Genomic DNA, 15182 nt, shown 5'->3' with positions numbered 1-15182 from the left:
TATTTGCTCTTTACTCTTTCCATTAAAATTAAGGGGGAAAGTTTTGTTTATTTCCAAATCTATTTCTCAGTTTTTTCCTCTGACCGTCTCAATGAAACCTGCCAGAGGTTCGACTAGACCCTCCACACAGGGTCCTAAAGGTGGAGGTCGAGGAGATAGAAGGTTGCAGCAACAAAGCCAGGTAAGTCTATATTCAGTTCTAATTTGCCAAAATGTACCTTTTAGTTCTGTTAACTTGGGTCCACATATTGTTAGGTTCAACATGAGGCTGTTGAAGTGAAGACTTGGTTTAATTAGATTGTTATCAATTATTTACTTATTTATTTATTGTTGTCATGGTCATCTTTAGACTCATTAGGGTTCATGTGCGTAAATTGTTTGTAAAACACGTTTTCCATTAATACTTGGATTCGTTAAGTTGCACACAATGTATTTATTTATTTTTTGCTCCTGACATTCACATTACGCACTGCACTAAAATTAAATAAATATTAAAGTGTTAAATAATAATACAAAAAAAAAAACCTCAATAAATTTCACTCAACAAAACATTCAGATTTTCTCGAATGCAGCCTGTAATTCAGAGCAAGGCCAATTTTTGTTTGTGGGTTATTTTATTATAAAAGAGTAGGGATGCACCGATCAGATACTAAGATCGGATATTGGTCCCGATACTAACAAAATTATCTGGAACGGGTATCGGATAATTAGTCCAAAGGACTGATCCAACCCGATTCGCGCACCACCAGTATTCTAGGCTTCATAACCCTGGATCAGAGTAACATACAGACATCATACACATATAGCAAACAGCAAGACTCGCCCTATCTAACCAGCATGGTGCACTCGACCTGTCCTCAACTATCAGTGAGTAATCCAGCTTGTCTCCCATATAAGGAGAACTGAGAAGGGAGGAGCTGCTAGCTCCTCTTTAGTCTCACAGACTCTGATTGGTATTGGATATCGGGCAATAAGCAAAGTTCTTGTATCGGTAGCTGTATCAGAACAGAAAAAGATGGATCATTGCTTCCCTTTAAAAGACCTGAGTTTAGTTGTGAAGGCTGCCTGGTTAGACGCTTTGGATTACTGAGATCCACTCTTTTATGTTTGTGCTGCAGTTTTGAGAAGGAAGTCCCACAGATCCTAAGCTATTCCCATACCTGTGTAGGTGCTGTCTGTGCTTGGCTTCTTGGATACTGGAACATTCCAGTGTGAGGTTTTCTCAGGAATTTCTCAGCCTTCAATCGTGACAGCATCATCCCAGGAGTTTTAGGTTGTGTTTATACTTGAGGCATTTCTACTGCAAATATGACTCAATCGTGGTATTTGCACCTCTACTAGGCTGTGTGCACTCTGTGTTTGATTCCGAGTAAACGCGTTTGAGGCTGCTCTTGCAGAGCAGGTACAACTCTCTAGCTGTTTGTATGATCCATCTTTGTAAAGTGCCTCCAAACCCATGGAAAGAAGTTATAGCGTTTACACAGGTTTTAGATGGCCTAATATTCTGCTTACAATTCTTTTTCTTGTTTTCTTTTTATTGTTTGTAGCGATATTAATGGCTCTTTCTTTGATTCCTCAGGAGGTTCCTTACATGGTGGTAATTTGTAAACCATGGGCTTGGTTTATGGTAATTGTGAAGGGCATGTGTGGCCAGTTTGTGGTTCTGGTGGCAAGTTTTGGGGAAGGTCCATTTTACTCGTGTTTGCTTGTTTAATGAAGGAGGCCCATTGCGTTTAGTAAAGAACTATTGAACCAAATGATGATGAACTTTCTAATATGAAACTTTACATGTCCCAGTATTAACTCCTCAAAACTGAAATATTGTAAAAACTTTGATGTTGAATCTGACACTAAGTATTGTGTGTGTGTGTGTGTGTATGTATGTGTATATATATATATATATATATATATATATATATATATATATATATATATATATATATATATATAAATGAAGATGTGTTTTGACACTGTATTGAAATTGCTACATGATTAATATTAACTGAGCTCATTTTAGTTATCTAACTCAAATTAAATTAATGCTCATGGGTTTGTTTTTCTTTGTTTTTGTAAATTTAAAAAAAAAAAACTCACCGAAATGTTCTGTGTTTTAGAAACCATTGCCTAATGATGGGAGTGCGCAGGATAAGTCAAGGAAGAGCAGTGGTGAGTTTGGGGAAACCAGACAAAGCTGCTCATTGTTGTTGAGAATGAGAAAAAAAAATATGATGACATTATTAAACCTTGCAAAACTTTAACCTGGTAATGATTTGCTCTTGACCAGACATGCATGTTTGAAGGTCATTGTTTGGCAGTCAAGCTACAGAACAAAAAAACAGTTGCAGACGTGGTTATATCTCTGATGTAACCATTTACCTCTCATTTCCTCATAAAACAGTGGCTGCAGAGACCCGAAAGGACAGAAAGCGGAAAGGACAGGAGAACTGGAAGCCACTGGACAAATCCTCCATCTCAGCCATTGACAACATGCTGGGTTTGTCAATACTGTGAGCAGTGTGCTGATAATCATGGTCACGTTAATTGAAATGAAAGCCCCTGGGGGCATAAATCTTTCTTTCATAGTTAAGTTAATCTGACTCCTCATGTCCCCCAATATAAATGTCTGTCTTATGAATTGTTTGCTGAATTTTAACAGTGTTGTTTCCTCTCCATGTGGAATGGATGGTCCTGAAAGTGGTCAGCCTCCGCAAGCATACCCCTGAATGATCACATGGCTCCACCCTCTTATTTTAAGTCTGAGCAATATGACAAGCTAAAGCTTGAGCCATGACTGGGGGGCGGGTGGTGGACTCTAAAGATCTGTGAAATCACAACTGCAGCTTAAAGTGAAAAAGAAAAAAAATACAACTCAACTTGTCTCAACTTTGTGGGTGTTGCCATGGTAACATAAACGTTCATTAGAATATTAAGACCACACCCAGACTGTTCTGAGAGGTCTGATGAGTGGATTTTGAGGAGTGTTTTATCCAGTTTCAACTTTGCTGAACTCTTTGCTTGACAATGAAGTTTAGTATTATGCAAAAAAAGTTCAGCATATCAAATTCTGTTCCCAGTGGCTTTAAATTATGGGTTTTCCTCTTTCTCCCCCCCCTCTCAGATCTGTTCTCACAATGAGAAGGAAAGAAAAAGAGGAATCGCAGAAACACCTCAACTTACTGAAAGACCAGTAAGAATCGTTCAAAACTCAGACGTGTGCTAAACTAAACCAAAGAAATACCAGATGTTTATTTTTTTTTCTTAGCCACTGCTAAAATGTAACCAAATCTATGTGGATTATTTGTTTTGTCAGATTCCTGGCAAAATGTGCCCAGCTCCCTGTTCCCCCACGGAAATCTGGAAACATGATGCAAGCATCCCGGCAGTTCCAGGCAGAGAGCCAGAAGATTAAGCATGGCAAAAAGAAAATGGAGGCATACGAGGTAATTGCTGCTATTGTAAAATGCCCTATTTGTCAAATGTGATGCATCAGGCGTGATACTTTAATATGTTGTGAATTGTGCTCTTTTGTGACTAACTGACTGCATGACTTTAATTACAGTGTGATATCACTATGTAACTGTGACTGTGGACTGTAACAAAATAGTCAGTGATTGAATACTTATACACTTTTGTTTTAGGAGAGCAGTAAAGAAGTAGTTAGCAAGCTTGAGCAGCTACAAGGAAAGAGGGACAGTTTGGAGGACAAGTGCAGGATCATGAGGGACAAATTGGAGGATGAAGAGGAAAATGCAAAGGAGGTACCCACTGATAGATGAAGTGCCTCTTTATATCTCCATGGTTACGGAAACTTTGCAGGAAAAGGAAAAAACCTTTCAGTGGATGTTAATGTAAATTTATATATATATATATTAATTGTATTCAATGTTTTATTCAAAGCCTTTCCCTGTCCAACAGAAAAGACCCCCCACAGCATCACAAATGAGCAGATGTATATTGGTGTTATGCTGCCTTTTATGTGCTAGGAATATTCTATTTCCCACATGCCTGTGAAGTCCTAATCACGGACATGTCACATTTGAGTGCTTTGTTGTCAGAGCAGCATGTAAAATGGCAGCTAGTATAACGGTCATAACCTGCACAGCACTAGCAGAGTTGGCAGGAAGCTTTCATGGCTTGATTTCAAAAGCAACTCTGGAAGGGCAGGTTTCTACAAACTTTTGTACATATAGTGTATGTATATCATATCATATATCATATCATGTAGATCGTATCAGTCAGGAGTCCACGTAGGTGCAGATATATACAGGAGAGTTGTCATTTTTGCTTTCAGTCCTTGAACAGCGTTTTATTGGTATGGACTAACGCACCAGCTTCTGTCAGGATGTCTTGATAACCACAGTTTCTGCAACACATTTGCTGCAGTAGTGTATTTCACATGATTCAGAAATGAAGGAGCTGTTGGGTATTCATAATTTAATGGCAATTCTGAACATAAATGTCTGAGTAAAACATCTAAAATACTCAAAGCTCCCTGAAATGTAAAGATATGCTGGTAACATTTCAGTTTCTGGGAATCTAAATTATAATAATAATTTAATAAGTTTTCAAATCCAGTTAAAGATTATTTCTCACATACAGTCATACACTGAGCAGCTAGCAGTGAAATGCTTGGACAGCTGCCCGCTCACATATAAAATATGTAAGATACAGCTCCAGCAAAAATTAAGAGACCACTCTACATGATCACTTTCTCTGGTTTCACTTTTGATAGACAATGTGTTTATGAAATACAACACAAATGTTAATTTCCCTAAACTATGGACAACATTTCCCCTAAATTCCAAATAAAGATATTGCTATTCAGAGCAATTAGTTTGAGCATTTGTTTGCAGAAATGACAACTGCTCAAAAATGACTGCTCAAATAATGCAAAGCAATGATTTTAATAATAATAATTCCAAGAAGTTATTATTTAAATTTTATATTTAACAGTACTAATATTTGCACTTTGAGAGCATTTAAAAATCACTGTGGTGAAATAACCTTGACTGCCAGTTCTCATGTCTTGGCTGGCTCTCCACTAGTCTTTCACATTACTGTTGGGTGACTTTATGGCATTCATAATTAAGTTTAGAAGTAAAGAAGTCAAATCACCAAGCAAAAAAATAATAACATAAAAAGTGAAAGTGCAGAACAGAGAGATCTACTTCCAGCTGCCCATCCGTACCCCACTCTACCAGCACAATGTGTAGCCGACTGCAAAATCGAAGTGGTGCCGTGTGCTAGACAGGAAGGCCAGCGTGGCAAACAAGGGAGATGCTCCCCTAGTCGGGGTTTTGGCTCTCCAGGTTGCTTAATGAGCCATGTTAGCCTTGTGATTGTAAACCTGACCCACTTTTAGGGCTGGTGAGGAGTGTGTGTGTCATGTTTCTTTATTTTAGCTGTCTGTTGTCTGCTAAACACTTAACTTTACACCTAAGTATAGTATTGTACAAAACCCCCCCAAAATATTAAAATGTGTTCCCAGGGGCGTTAACTAGGGTTTAGTCTGAAAAGGGTGTAATATTTGATTCTTTTAACGTTGACTCTTCTGGAAAACAGGAAACTAAGAGCAAAATGTCATCAGTAAAAACTACCCTCTGTCTCTGAAACTCCCCCTTTTGAAGCCCTTATCTGTTTTACTCATGTCGATAAAATACTGTTCAAATGACACACAATTCTCTTACTCATCTGTGTTTGAGAGTGTCTGATATTTTTATATGATTAACATAACTACAAAGCTGCATTTCCTGAAACGATGCAGAATGGTTGCGCAGCTTAAGTGGTGCCCACTTCCTGGCAAATGCTAGGAAAGGGCTGTTTTTGTGTGGGCTCCAGGGTGAAACTGTTTTTGCTAAGTGGTAGCCATTCTGTTTCAGGTGGGTGCTATTAAGGGTGTAGAAAATAATAAATACACCTTGAAGTGTTGGTTGGTTGCTATGCGTAGAGAAACACACTAGTTTCTTTTTGTCTTCAAAGAGTTTTTTTTTTTTTTTTAAACTGGGAAAGTCTGCTTTTAGCTACTTAGCTAATTATTATTTTTAGTTCCTGCCTAACTGCCTATTTATTTATTTATAATCAGTTTTTGCCCTTTGACTATAATTTATGATTATTGTAAATAAGAATTCTAACAATTACAATTTGTGTAATTACAATTATGTATTTATGATTGTGGTTCATTTTTTGTAGTGTTTAAATCCCGACCTCTTCAGATCTCACTGTTCTGATTGCATAAAAAAGTAAACTTTTTATTTGCTCTGCATTTAATGCATATCATGGTGGTTTTCATATACTATGACAGTACAATTTAATTAAAAAAGATATATATGGTCTTGCTTACAGACAATTATGTACTGTATTATATAATGATGTACTGTATTATTATTGCCAGGTTCTTGCCAATATACAAACGTAGTTGCTAGATGGATGCTACTGCATCCTAGGTTGCAGCTATGGTATTCATTGTGGTTGCTAGGGTGTTGCTATGCAGTTGCTATCTTATTTTATAGTCATATAGGTGTTTGACAGTGCTGTTGGAGATTGTTGGGAAATGTTTTAATATATGTGAATTCTGTTTTTATTTAATAAATAATTAATTCTGTGACTCACTCTTGGCACATTCCAAGAACGAATGGCATGTTCTGAAGGACAAGTTCGTACTTTTCCTTTGAAGGTGGAACAAACAGTGCACACTCCATTTATGCACTTCCGTCTAAACTGAAGCAGTTAACTGGGAGATTTTCAGGAACATGGTTTCGGACATGCTCTCTGAAGCTCTTGTGAAAGAGAACATTGATTCCTTTAAGGTGCATTAAAGGTGCTTCGCACTTGGCCAGAAATATTGAACGTAGTCCTGTGTGTGACTAATCCTAACCTTATCTAGGTCACATTGTGGCCCCTTTAATGGGCTAAACAAGCAGAAGGCAAAAAAAAGCAGTACATGGATATTAAAGATTGTTAGATGATCTTAGTGTTAATTTAATTTTATTCTATCATTCATTTTATTTTATTTTTTAATAATAATAAAAATGTTTTTATAAGTTTTTATAAGTTTTAATGTTTTTTAAATGTTTTTAAATAAGTTTTATTAGTTTATTTAAAATAAACACACATGTGAATTAATTAGAGAAAAGAATAAAATGGCTACAAAACTACATAACCTTTTCTAAATAATAATAATGAAAATATTGTCTAAAAATAGTACACTTAATCTATACATATTCTATCTATCAGTTTCATCTGATTTCTTCTAAACTCTACATTACTAATAAAAGTGAAAATATGCAAACCTTCATTTTTGTCAGGAAAGTTGACATGTTGTAAAGGCTTTGTATAAGAGTATATTTCAAGTGTTTTGTAGTGGTAGTAGTATGTCAAGGCAACAGGACTTGAATATCTTTACATGTGCAAACCGTATTAGGTCACATGGGGGTTGTTTGTCTGAAGGTGTGATCTGGTGTGAGGATGTTGTGGTTTAGCTTACCCTTGAATATCAAAGCCTTTGTGGAAGGGTTTTTTATGTGTGCTGAACAGGATGACCGTCCCTAGCTTTCAACCACCAAACATAGTTAAATGAAGATTTCTTGCAACAGATTTTAACAAGAGAGTTTAACAAGTCATTTCTTGCAGTATTTTGAAATGGGTGGTTGTGCCACCAACTTATTGTGTGTATTTGTGTGTGTGTGTATAAAATCATTTTGGAAAGTGACTCAATTATTGTAATTTTGCTTTGAATGCTACCACTATTAATTTCAAATGAATCAGTTAAGATCTAGGTGAAGACTTTCAGTATTAATTCAAGGAGTTTAACAACAGTATTGCATTATGAATGATTGCAGCCTGTTTGTCTCCTTAATTTGTTAAGTAACAAAGAATAGGACACAACCATTATTTGTTACTCTTATTACTTTTGAGCCTTTGAAAATGGAGGGACTGTGTAAAGAATGTTGTGTTACTAAATATGTAATGCACCTTTATATTAAAGTTCAGCTCCAAGCTAATGTGGTTGGTGTACAAAGTGAAAATTCCCATTTGTTTGTCACTGTCCTATATATAAATTATAAATTAATAATTGCGATGGGGTTCATTGAGCAAAATACATTTAATAATAGCCGTAGTATTAAAACATGTTAACTTATAAGTTGATTAGCCTATTACTGAGTAGATCTCCCTTCTGCTGCCACAACAGATTTGGCAATTCAAGGCATGGGCTACATAAAACCTTTCAATGGGTCTTGTGGTCATATCTGGCACCAAGACATTAGCAGCAGGTCCCTTTAAGTCCTATATGTTGTGAGGTCGGACCTCCATGATCACATCAATAAACCTGAGGCGCCTATGACCCTGTTGCTGGTATACCGCTTGTCCTACCTTGGACCACTTTTGGTAGGTACTGACCACTGCACTGCAGACAAAAACCCCACAAGACATGCCTAAAGCTTTGGAGATGCTCAGACCCAGCCATCGAGTCATTCAGATGGTTCAGGTTTTTATGCTCACTGGAATCAATGTTTTTCCACTTTACCTGTCACTGACATAAAAATGTTGTGTTAATGTTGTGGCTGATCAGAGTTAAATTACTGATGTCAACGACTTACGTTACGTTACGACAGGTTACGTAAATTCTCTTAATGCAAGTTTTCTTTTTGTTTGTTTGTGCTAGTTTACTCAGATGTCTGAGCAAGCTGTCCTGCACCTTCCTGCTTTACCAGCATGTCGCGATGATGAGCCCACATTACAGGTACTATGCAATTCATAACATGAATGTTTAACATGATGTTTGGCAGAGGTCATCAGTTCTTGTTCTGCAGAAGTGGATTCCAGCCAGTTGGGTAATTATCTTGCTCAAACACACCTGATTTAACTCCGTTCAGTTGCCAGCTGGGAAACGACCAAACTGTGGCGGACGCTGTCTGACCAGGACCAGAATTGATGACCTCTGATTTGTCATATCAACATTAAAAAAATCTGTGTGCAGTTGTGGCCTAGCTGGATTGTGACCTACCCTTCCATCTTTTCCACTTTTCCAGGTTCTCAAAGTAAGCATAGGATTAAGTGATAAACCAAAGTTAAAAAAAAAGAAGAAAAGATGAAATTATTTGAAATTGTTACAGTAGCCACTGCTAAAGGAGAAATCAAAAAGGAATCTGAAAGTTTTGAAATTTGAAACAAGCAAATAAAAATGTTAGCGTTTTAGGATTTAATTAAATAATTGATTTAAAAGTTTTAAAAACAAAGTGCAAACTGTGTCTTCCGTGCAGTAAAGGAAACATTTCTAAATGTTTCAAGAATTACTTTTAATAGCTGAACTTGCTTGGGCAAGTGTGTTCATGCCTACAAATCATACAGCGAGGAAAGTACTTACTACTGCCTGACCTAACTTGACCGTGAAAACCAATTGTTTGGACTCCTAAGAAGAATGTTTTTTTTTTGTTTGTTTCCTGTTTTTAACGAGGTGCAAGTTCGGAGTGTAAGAACCACTGAGGGATTATTTTTTTCTTCTTTAACATAGCAAAGCACTTTTTACCCTCTTAATGCACATTCATATTGTAATACAAGCTGTTAAATATACAAAGCAAAATTATATTTTCTTGCACTGTATCAAACAAGCATTCGTATAGCATATGGCACCACTGAACATCGGCAGCATTCAGTGCAATTTGTAACTTGTACTTTCGCATAAGTGAATGGTCTTTATGCAACTCTTTCAAGGAATAATGGTTCCTCATTTAGATATTGGCTGCACAGCACAGTGCTGTTGAATCAGCATCTGGGCAACTTCATACAACAGTAACACACCAAAAGAGATTTCTTCATGCAGTTTACAGTTGTGTGAATTCAGCCAGGGACACTTGCATTAACAGCAACCATGCTGACTAGACAAACCTAAAATGGATTAGTTTTTCCTCTCTTTAGTTAAATGGTGCAGCATCTCCAAAAGACGCTCAAGCTGAGTTATGGATGTCCATATGAACATTTGCCTGTTATGTAAGGCAACCCCCCCCCCATGTCTGTTTATTTATTTTGCTCCAAAGTAGAATGAGATGTTTCCCAAACAGATTTGTGTTGCATCATGTCATGTAATAGCCTTTACAATGACACAAGACAGTCTTTTACTAAAAGTTAGTCGCTAGTGTCTTTGATCCTTCATGTCTTACGTTATTTCTTCTTTCTTCTTTGTCTCTGTCTTTTATTAATCACTATTTATGTAAAGCTGCTTTGTGTCGACAACAGTTGTAAAAAGCGCTATACAAATAAATCTGACTTCACTTGACTTGACTAGAACTTAAGGAAGAACCTGGCCGATAGGTTAGCTGATTGGCCTTTATTGAAGTCTGTGACTATTGTCTGAATTCTCTCCACTGACCAATTGCAGCAAACCTCACTAGTACAGCTGTAAGCTTGTTCACCTCAAACTTCAGTATAAAAAAACAATCTGTAAATGTCAATGAATCCAAAATTGAGTTTTCATTCAGTGAGTCTTATTTGCCAATTCATTTGATCAGTAAATAGATGTGTAGTGTTTGTGTTTTGTAGCAAAACTGTTAACTAACATGTAATTGGTCTATTAGGAGCAGATGATGAAAATGGTGCCCAATCCCAAAGCTGTCATGAAGACTCTTCAGAACAGTAAAGTAATGGGGCATGTGAACACCTTCCTGGAGTTGGCACATAAGCAGGCAGATGAGCTGTTGACTCACCCTCTGACTACAGACATTGGGGACATTGTTGTGTAGTTAGCTAATTTTAGTGGTGCAGATGCATGTTTTGTTTATATTGCCATCACAATACCAAGTTCAAAACAGATTTTAAACAAAACAGTAACGTATTTATTTCAAAACCAGGCATATTAATACATGGGTCTGCCAAAGCATAAAATATTAATATTACAGTGATTCACAGTTTTTACCCACATCTTTTTGTGCTTTTCCCCAAATTGTTTTACTTGTAACATTTGTGTAATCCTTTCCTTTTGAAATAAAACATTGTACAGTGTGCCATCATGTAAATTAATGCATTGCATTTTGCCAGTCTTCAATTTTAACTTCCATTCTAAGGTTCAGCCTAAATCCACTGATCCAATAAGATGAAATCCTACACCGTAACATTAGTTCTCTTGCTGTTACAAGTCAGAAAGAGGGCAAGTGAGAGGTAATTTTGTATTCCTCTCCTCTGAGGGGAAAACTTCTCTTTGACTGATTAAGCAGAACTTGCAAAACACATTTAACACTTTGGTTAGAGTGTCAGTTAAGGATGACACTTGCTGGGTTCCAGCCCTCGTGGAGCACAAATTGTTCCTCTTATGAGTTGATTTTTTTTTTTTTCTCGCCAGCAGAATGCACTTGCTTTATGTCTGCTTCAGCCCACCATCTTGCAAAGAATACAAATTGAAATATTTTAATGTGGAAAACTCTGGACTGTCCTATTCCACACAGTATTGTACTATTTTACAAGCTGTTCAAGTTGCTCGTAACTGTATTGTGTACATTGCCTTATAAACATGACACCTAATTTGCAAATTGAGTATAGCATCATCTTTTAAGTAGACAAACTTAAATGAATGCTTTGGCCACATTAAAAGATCTGGTGTGTGCTTACCAGCCCTGTTGGCTCTGGTGCCGTTTCCTGCTTGCGACCTCTAATGCTTGCTGAAAGCAAAAATAAAATATGAGCTGACAGTTCTGGAAAGTGCAACAGCAGATGTGGTTGATGTGGAACAACAGTTCACACCACTACCTGCTGACTGGGTTGCCTTATTATGAGGGAGACTGTGGGTCGATTCCAGCTCTGTGCTGCACTACAAGTGCACTACTAAGTGTCCCTGGGCAAAACTCCTGAGGGTATATTGGCCCGTCTCTGTAATACGAGTAACCATGCAAGTCGCTCTGGATAAGTGCAGCTACTGAATGCCATAAATGTAAATCTACATCTCTTTCTTTTCTTTTAAGCACCGTTTCTGATCTGTTATTTAGCTCTTTTTTTAGGGACACACACACACACACACACACACACATATATATATATATATATATATATATATATATATAATATATAATATATATATATATATATATATATATATAATGTATATGTGTGTGTGTGTATGCGTGTCCCTAAAAAAAATATCATTTTATAATAGATATATAATTTTTCCATTGATCCAACGATTCAATAAACCCTATGAATAATGCATTCTGTGTATCAAAGACTGAAGTAAAATTAATGATATTGGGCAGATATCATCCATATCATGGAAAATGAAAACAGGGTGAATCATCTTTTTGTATCGAGCAGCAAAAAATGTTTCATTAAATAATATGCCCAATATGACTTTAACCATCCTGAGATGTGCATAAATTGGTATGTGCAGCATATAGGTATATGAGATGTAAGCTATTTACACAAACATGTTTACTATAATTTTGGCATCAGAGATACTGTGATCCTTTCCCTTGAAAGGATTGTGTCAATGGGTCTTTGACAATTTGTGTTTAAGCAATGGGTTTGCACCCTTGTTCACCAGTGATGAAATCAAATAGTTTCCTCTGTGAAGAAAGACAATAAGTTTCAAAGAAGGATGACCATTTGTGAGTTGAAATTGTCCGTAGTTTAAATTTGTGGTCTACCTGTCTAGATTGTATACTCCAGGAACTGAAATGTCCTTGGATAGACCTGCTGTCTAGAACCAGTGTCTTTTTTTTCTTCTTTTTTTTTTTTACTGCAGCTTTCTCAAGAGATCCAGTTAAACCAGTAACATTTGAGTACTGTTTACTGTCAGCACTTTATCAGAACTGCGAGTCTCTTCTCCGTAAGGACTTCCGTCGCAGGGACTCCGACACATCCTCGTTGAAGATTCGCTCAATTGTTGAGAACAGCGAGTCGCGGACGGTACGACGTAGTCCACGTGCAGCGAATGCGTACAGGATTGGGTTGAGAGCACTTTTTAAGTACACTAGGAACAGAGCTGCATAGGCGCCCTCTAACGCCCTCTGATGAAGTGCAACCCATTTCTCCTTACCGGAAGATAGCGCCTTCAGAAAGCGACAGATGAAGTAGGGCACCCAACAGGTGAGGAACAGGAGCATGGTGAGGAAAAGAATCCGGTACAGGCGGGTCAGCCTATGTGATGTGTAACCAGATCCGGTAGGGGAAGTGGGTGAGGAGACGGGTGAGGTGGGTGTCACCTGCCCCACCTCTGCCCTTTTTGCACAGAAAATGACCGCCAGGTTGCAGGATACGAAAACCAGCAGTGGAAGCAGGAAACCTATTGCAGTCTCCAACACGACCAGGGTAGTGCCATTTTTTGTGGTCTCCATGCACTGCGTTCGGTTCTTCCAATCAATGAGCCCGGCCGCTGTGATGTAGGGCACGGACAAAGCAGCAGATGCAATCCACAGTACAGCGCAGACTAGAGGAACAACCCAGCGTGGGCGCCTCAGTCGAGCCCATACAGGCCGTAGCAAGCACAGGCACCGTTCCAGTGCTACTGCACTCAACAAAAACGCTCCTGCATACAATCCCAGGCAGCGCAGGAACATGACCAACTGACAAAAAGGCTTTCCAAAGGGCCAGCTGAAGTGATGGGCCAGGTAACCAAGCATAAGTGGCGTGCGCAGCAGAAGCACTAGATCTGCCAGTGCTAAATTCACTACGTACACTCTGAAGCTTCCAGCACCTTGAGTTTCACCCCCCATGGCTCCACGGTGTCGTGCCCTGCGCAGTCCCAGCACCCAAACCACCAGGCCATTCAGAGTTACGCCCACCAAGAAGATCAGTATGGTAGCAACCATCTGGCTCACCCGTGCCGCCTCGCTCGGGTAGGAGAAGGTATTGTTGAACCTCGATTGCTCACCGGCCATTGGATTGCTGTGGGGATTGGAGTCAACATGGCTACAGATCAGTGTCTTTAGTACTTCAGTGCTTTTAAGCTGTACTTTTTTCCTTCAAGTTGTATCCAAATGACATGTTATAATGCAGCGAACACTACAATGCCTGATATACCCTAATGCCAGATCATATTTTAACAGCTGTGTTATAGTGAGAAAGGATGCTTTTCTGAGTGTGCAAAGGTCTATCATGATATATTGTTGTCATATGCCCCCCCCTTAAGTCTAAGTCTTAGAGGGTCTCTGTTCATTAACGGGTTCATTATGTATTCTGCATGATCTGCTGTGCAGCAGGAAGACTGTGGGAGGGCGTTAAAAAGTGGCAGTGGTAAAGAGAAGCAGAACAAGGATGCACATCTGCTCAGCCGCTCAGTAGAGATGTACTGTACTACGCCTAGACCCTTTGGACTTTCCAGTGCACTTAAGTAAAGCCTGTTATAAATATAAGATAGAAATTCTGATGTCCTGATTACCACTATTTTTGAAGATGTCTAAGAAAGCATCTGAAGTACACTGAAGTATTGAATTATTAATTGTGTCCCCCTTTTCTCAATCATATACTTCTACTCCTTTAGTCATGGACACAGTTTGGGTAGGTTGTTTTTCTGTAATGCATTTCTTAAAGCAGAGGTGTCAGGTTATGGAATGCTAATCCTAACAGCCTCAGGCTTTAGCAGTCACCAGCGGAACGGACCTACCGTTCAGAGCCTGCCTACACCCATCTAAGACGCATGCCTAATGTGTGAACACACCTTTGCCACTCTGCCTAGATTCCTTCCCCTAGTTCTCATGTACAAGCTTTTTACAAATTGCTGAGATTTCTTGACAGTTCCTTGACAAAAGTATGACTTGTCACAGGGGGGTCACTGGAAATGCTGCAGTCTTGCTCAAGGCTTACCTGTTGCTGAGGGAATCTACCTGCTGACATTGACGTGCGCCGGAGGCGGGAGAGAAGTCTTCAAGCCCTGTGTGCGAGAGATGGTATTTGAAACCAATAGTGAGGGAGCGTTTCTTCTGGTCCGATCTGTGGATTGAGCAGGGGCGTGTTTAAGAAAGTATGTGCTTGTGTGTATGTTCCTTCCTTCTTTGGAGGAACCTTGCCCCACGTTGATTGCAACATAGACCAACACATGCTGCTTTGCATGAGTGCTTTGCTGGCTCTTTATGCTGGTTTAGAAGACAAGTTTGTACATTAAGGGGACGTGGGTTTACTATTAGTCACTTACAAGCACTGACATGGGTATGAATGCCTTAAGGTGTACATATCTATTCTGTTACCATTTCCTTCTCTAAGCA

The 15182-nt window shown here is 38.5% G+C and overlaps 2 protein-coding genes across 2 annotated transcripts; one reads left to right on the top strand and one right to left on the bottom strand.

Moving 5' to 3' along the window:
* Positions 1 to 91: 91 nt before the first annotated feature.
* cenpq (centromere protein Q) lies at positions 92 to 11500 on the top strand. Its single transcript, XM_072657077.1, has 8 exons — positions 92 to 181; positions 2115 to 2166; positions 2399 to 2507; positions 3119 to 3187; positions 3311 to 3440; positions 3639 to 3758; positions 8663 to 8740; positions 10572 to 11500. Exons 1-8 carry the CDS (start codon positions 92 to 94, stop codon positions 10734 to 10736), a joined length of 813 nt encoding a protein of 270 aa, XP_072513178.1. The 3' UTR covers positions 10737 to 11500.
* Positions 11501 to 12098: 598 nt separating this feature from the next.
* Positions 12099 to 14897, bottom strand: LOC140535657 (C3a anaphylatoxin chemotactic receptor). Its single transcript, XM_072657076.1, has 2 exons — positions 14785 to 14897; positions 12099 to 13866 (listed from the first exon to the last, which is right to left on the bottom strand). The coding sequence occupies exon 2, from the start codon at positions 13857 to 13859 to the stop codon at positions 12786 to 12788; it is 1074 nt and encodes a 357-aa protein (XP_072513177.1). The 5' UTR covers positions 13860 to 13866; positions 14785 to 14897; the 3' UTR covers positions 12099 to 12785.
* Between the last annotated feature and the right edge of the window lie 285 nt (positions 14898 to 15182).

Source organism: Salminus brasiliensis, chromosome 15 (assembly GCF_030463535.1).
Source record: "Salminus brasiliensis chromosome 15, fSalBra1.hap2, whole genome shotgun sequence".
In the NCBI taxonomy this organism is placed as follows: Eukaryota; Metazoa; Chordata; class Actinopteri; order Characiformes; family Bryconidae; genus Salminus; species Salminus brasiliensis.
The sequence above is the reverse complement of the archived record's forward strand: the minus strand, read 5'-3'. Positions and strand labels throughout refer to the sequence as shown.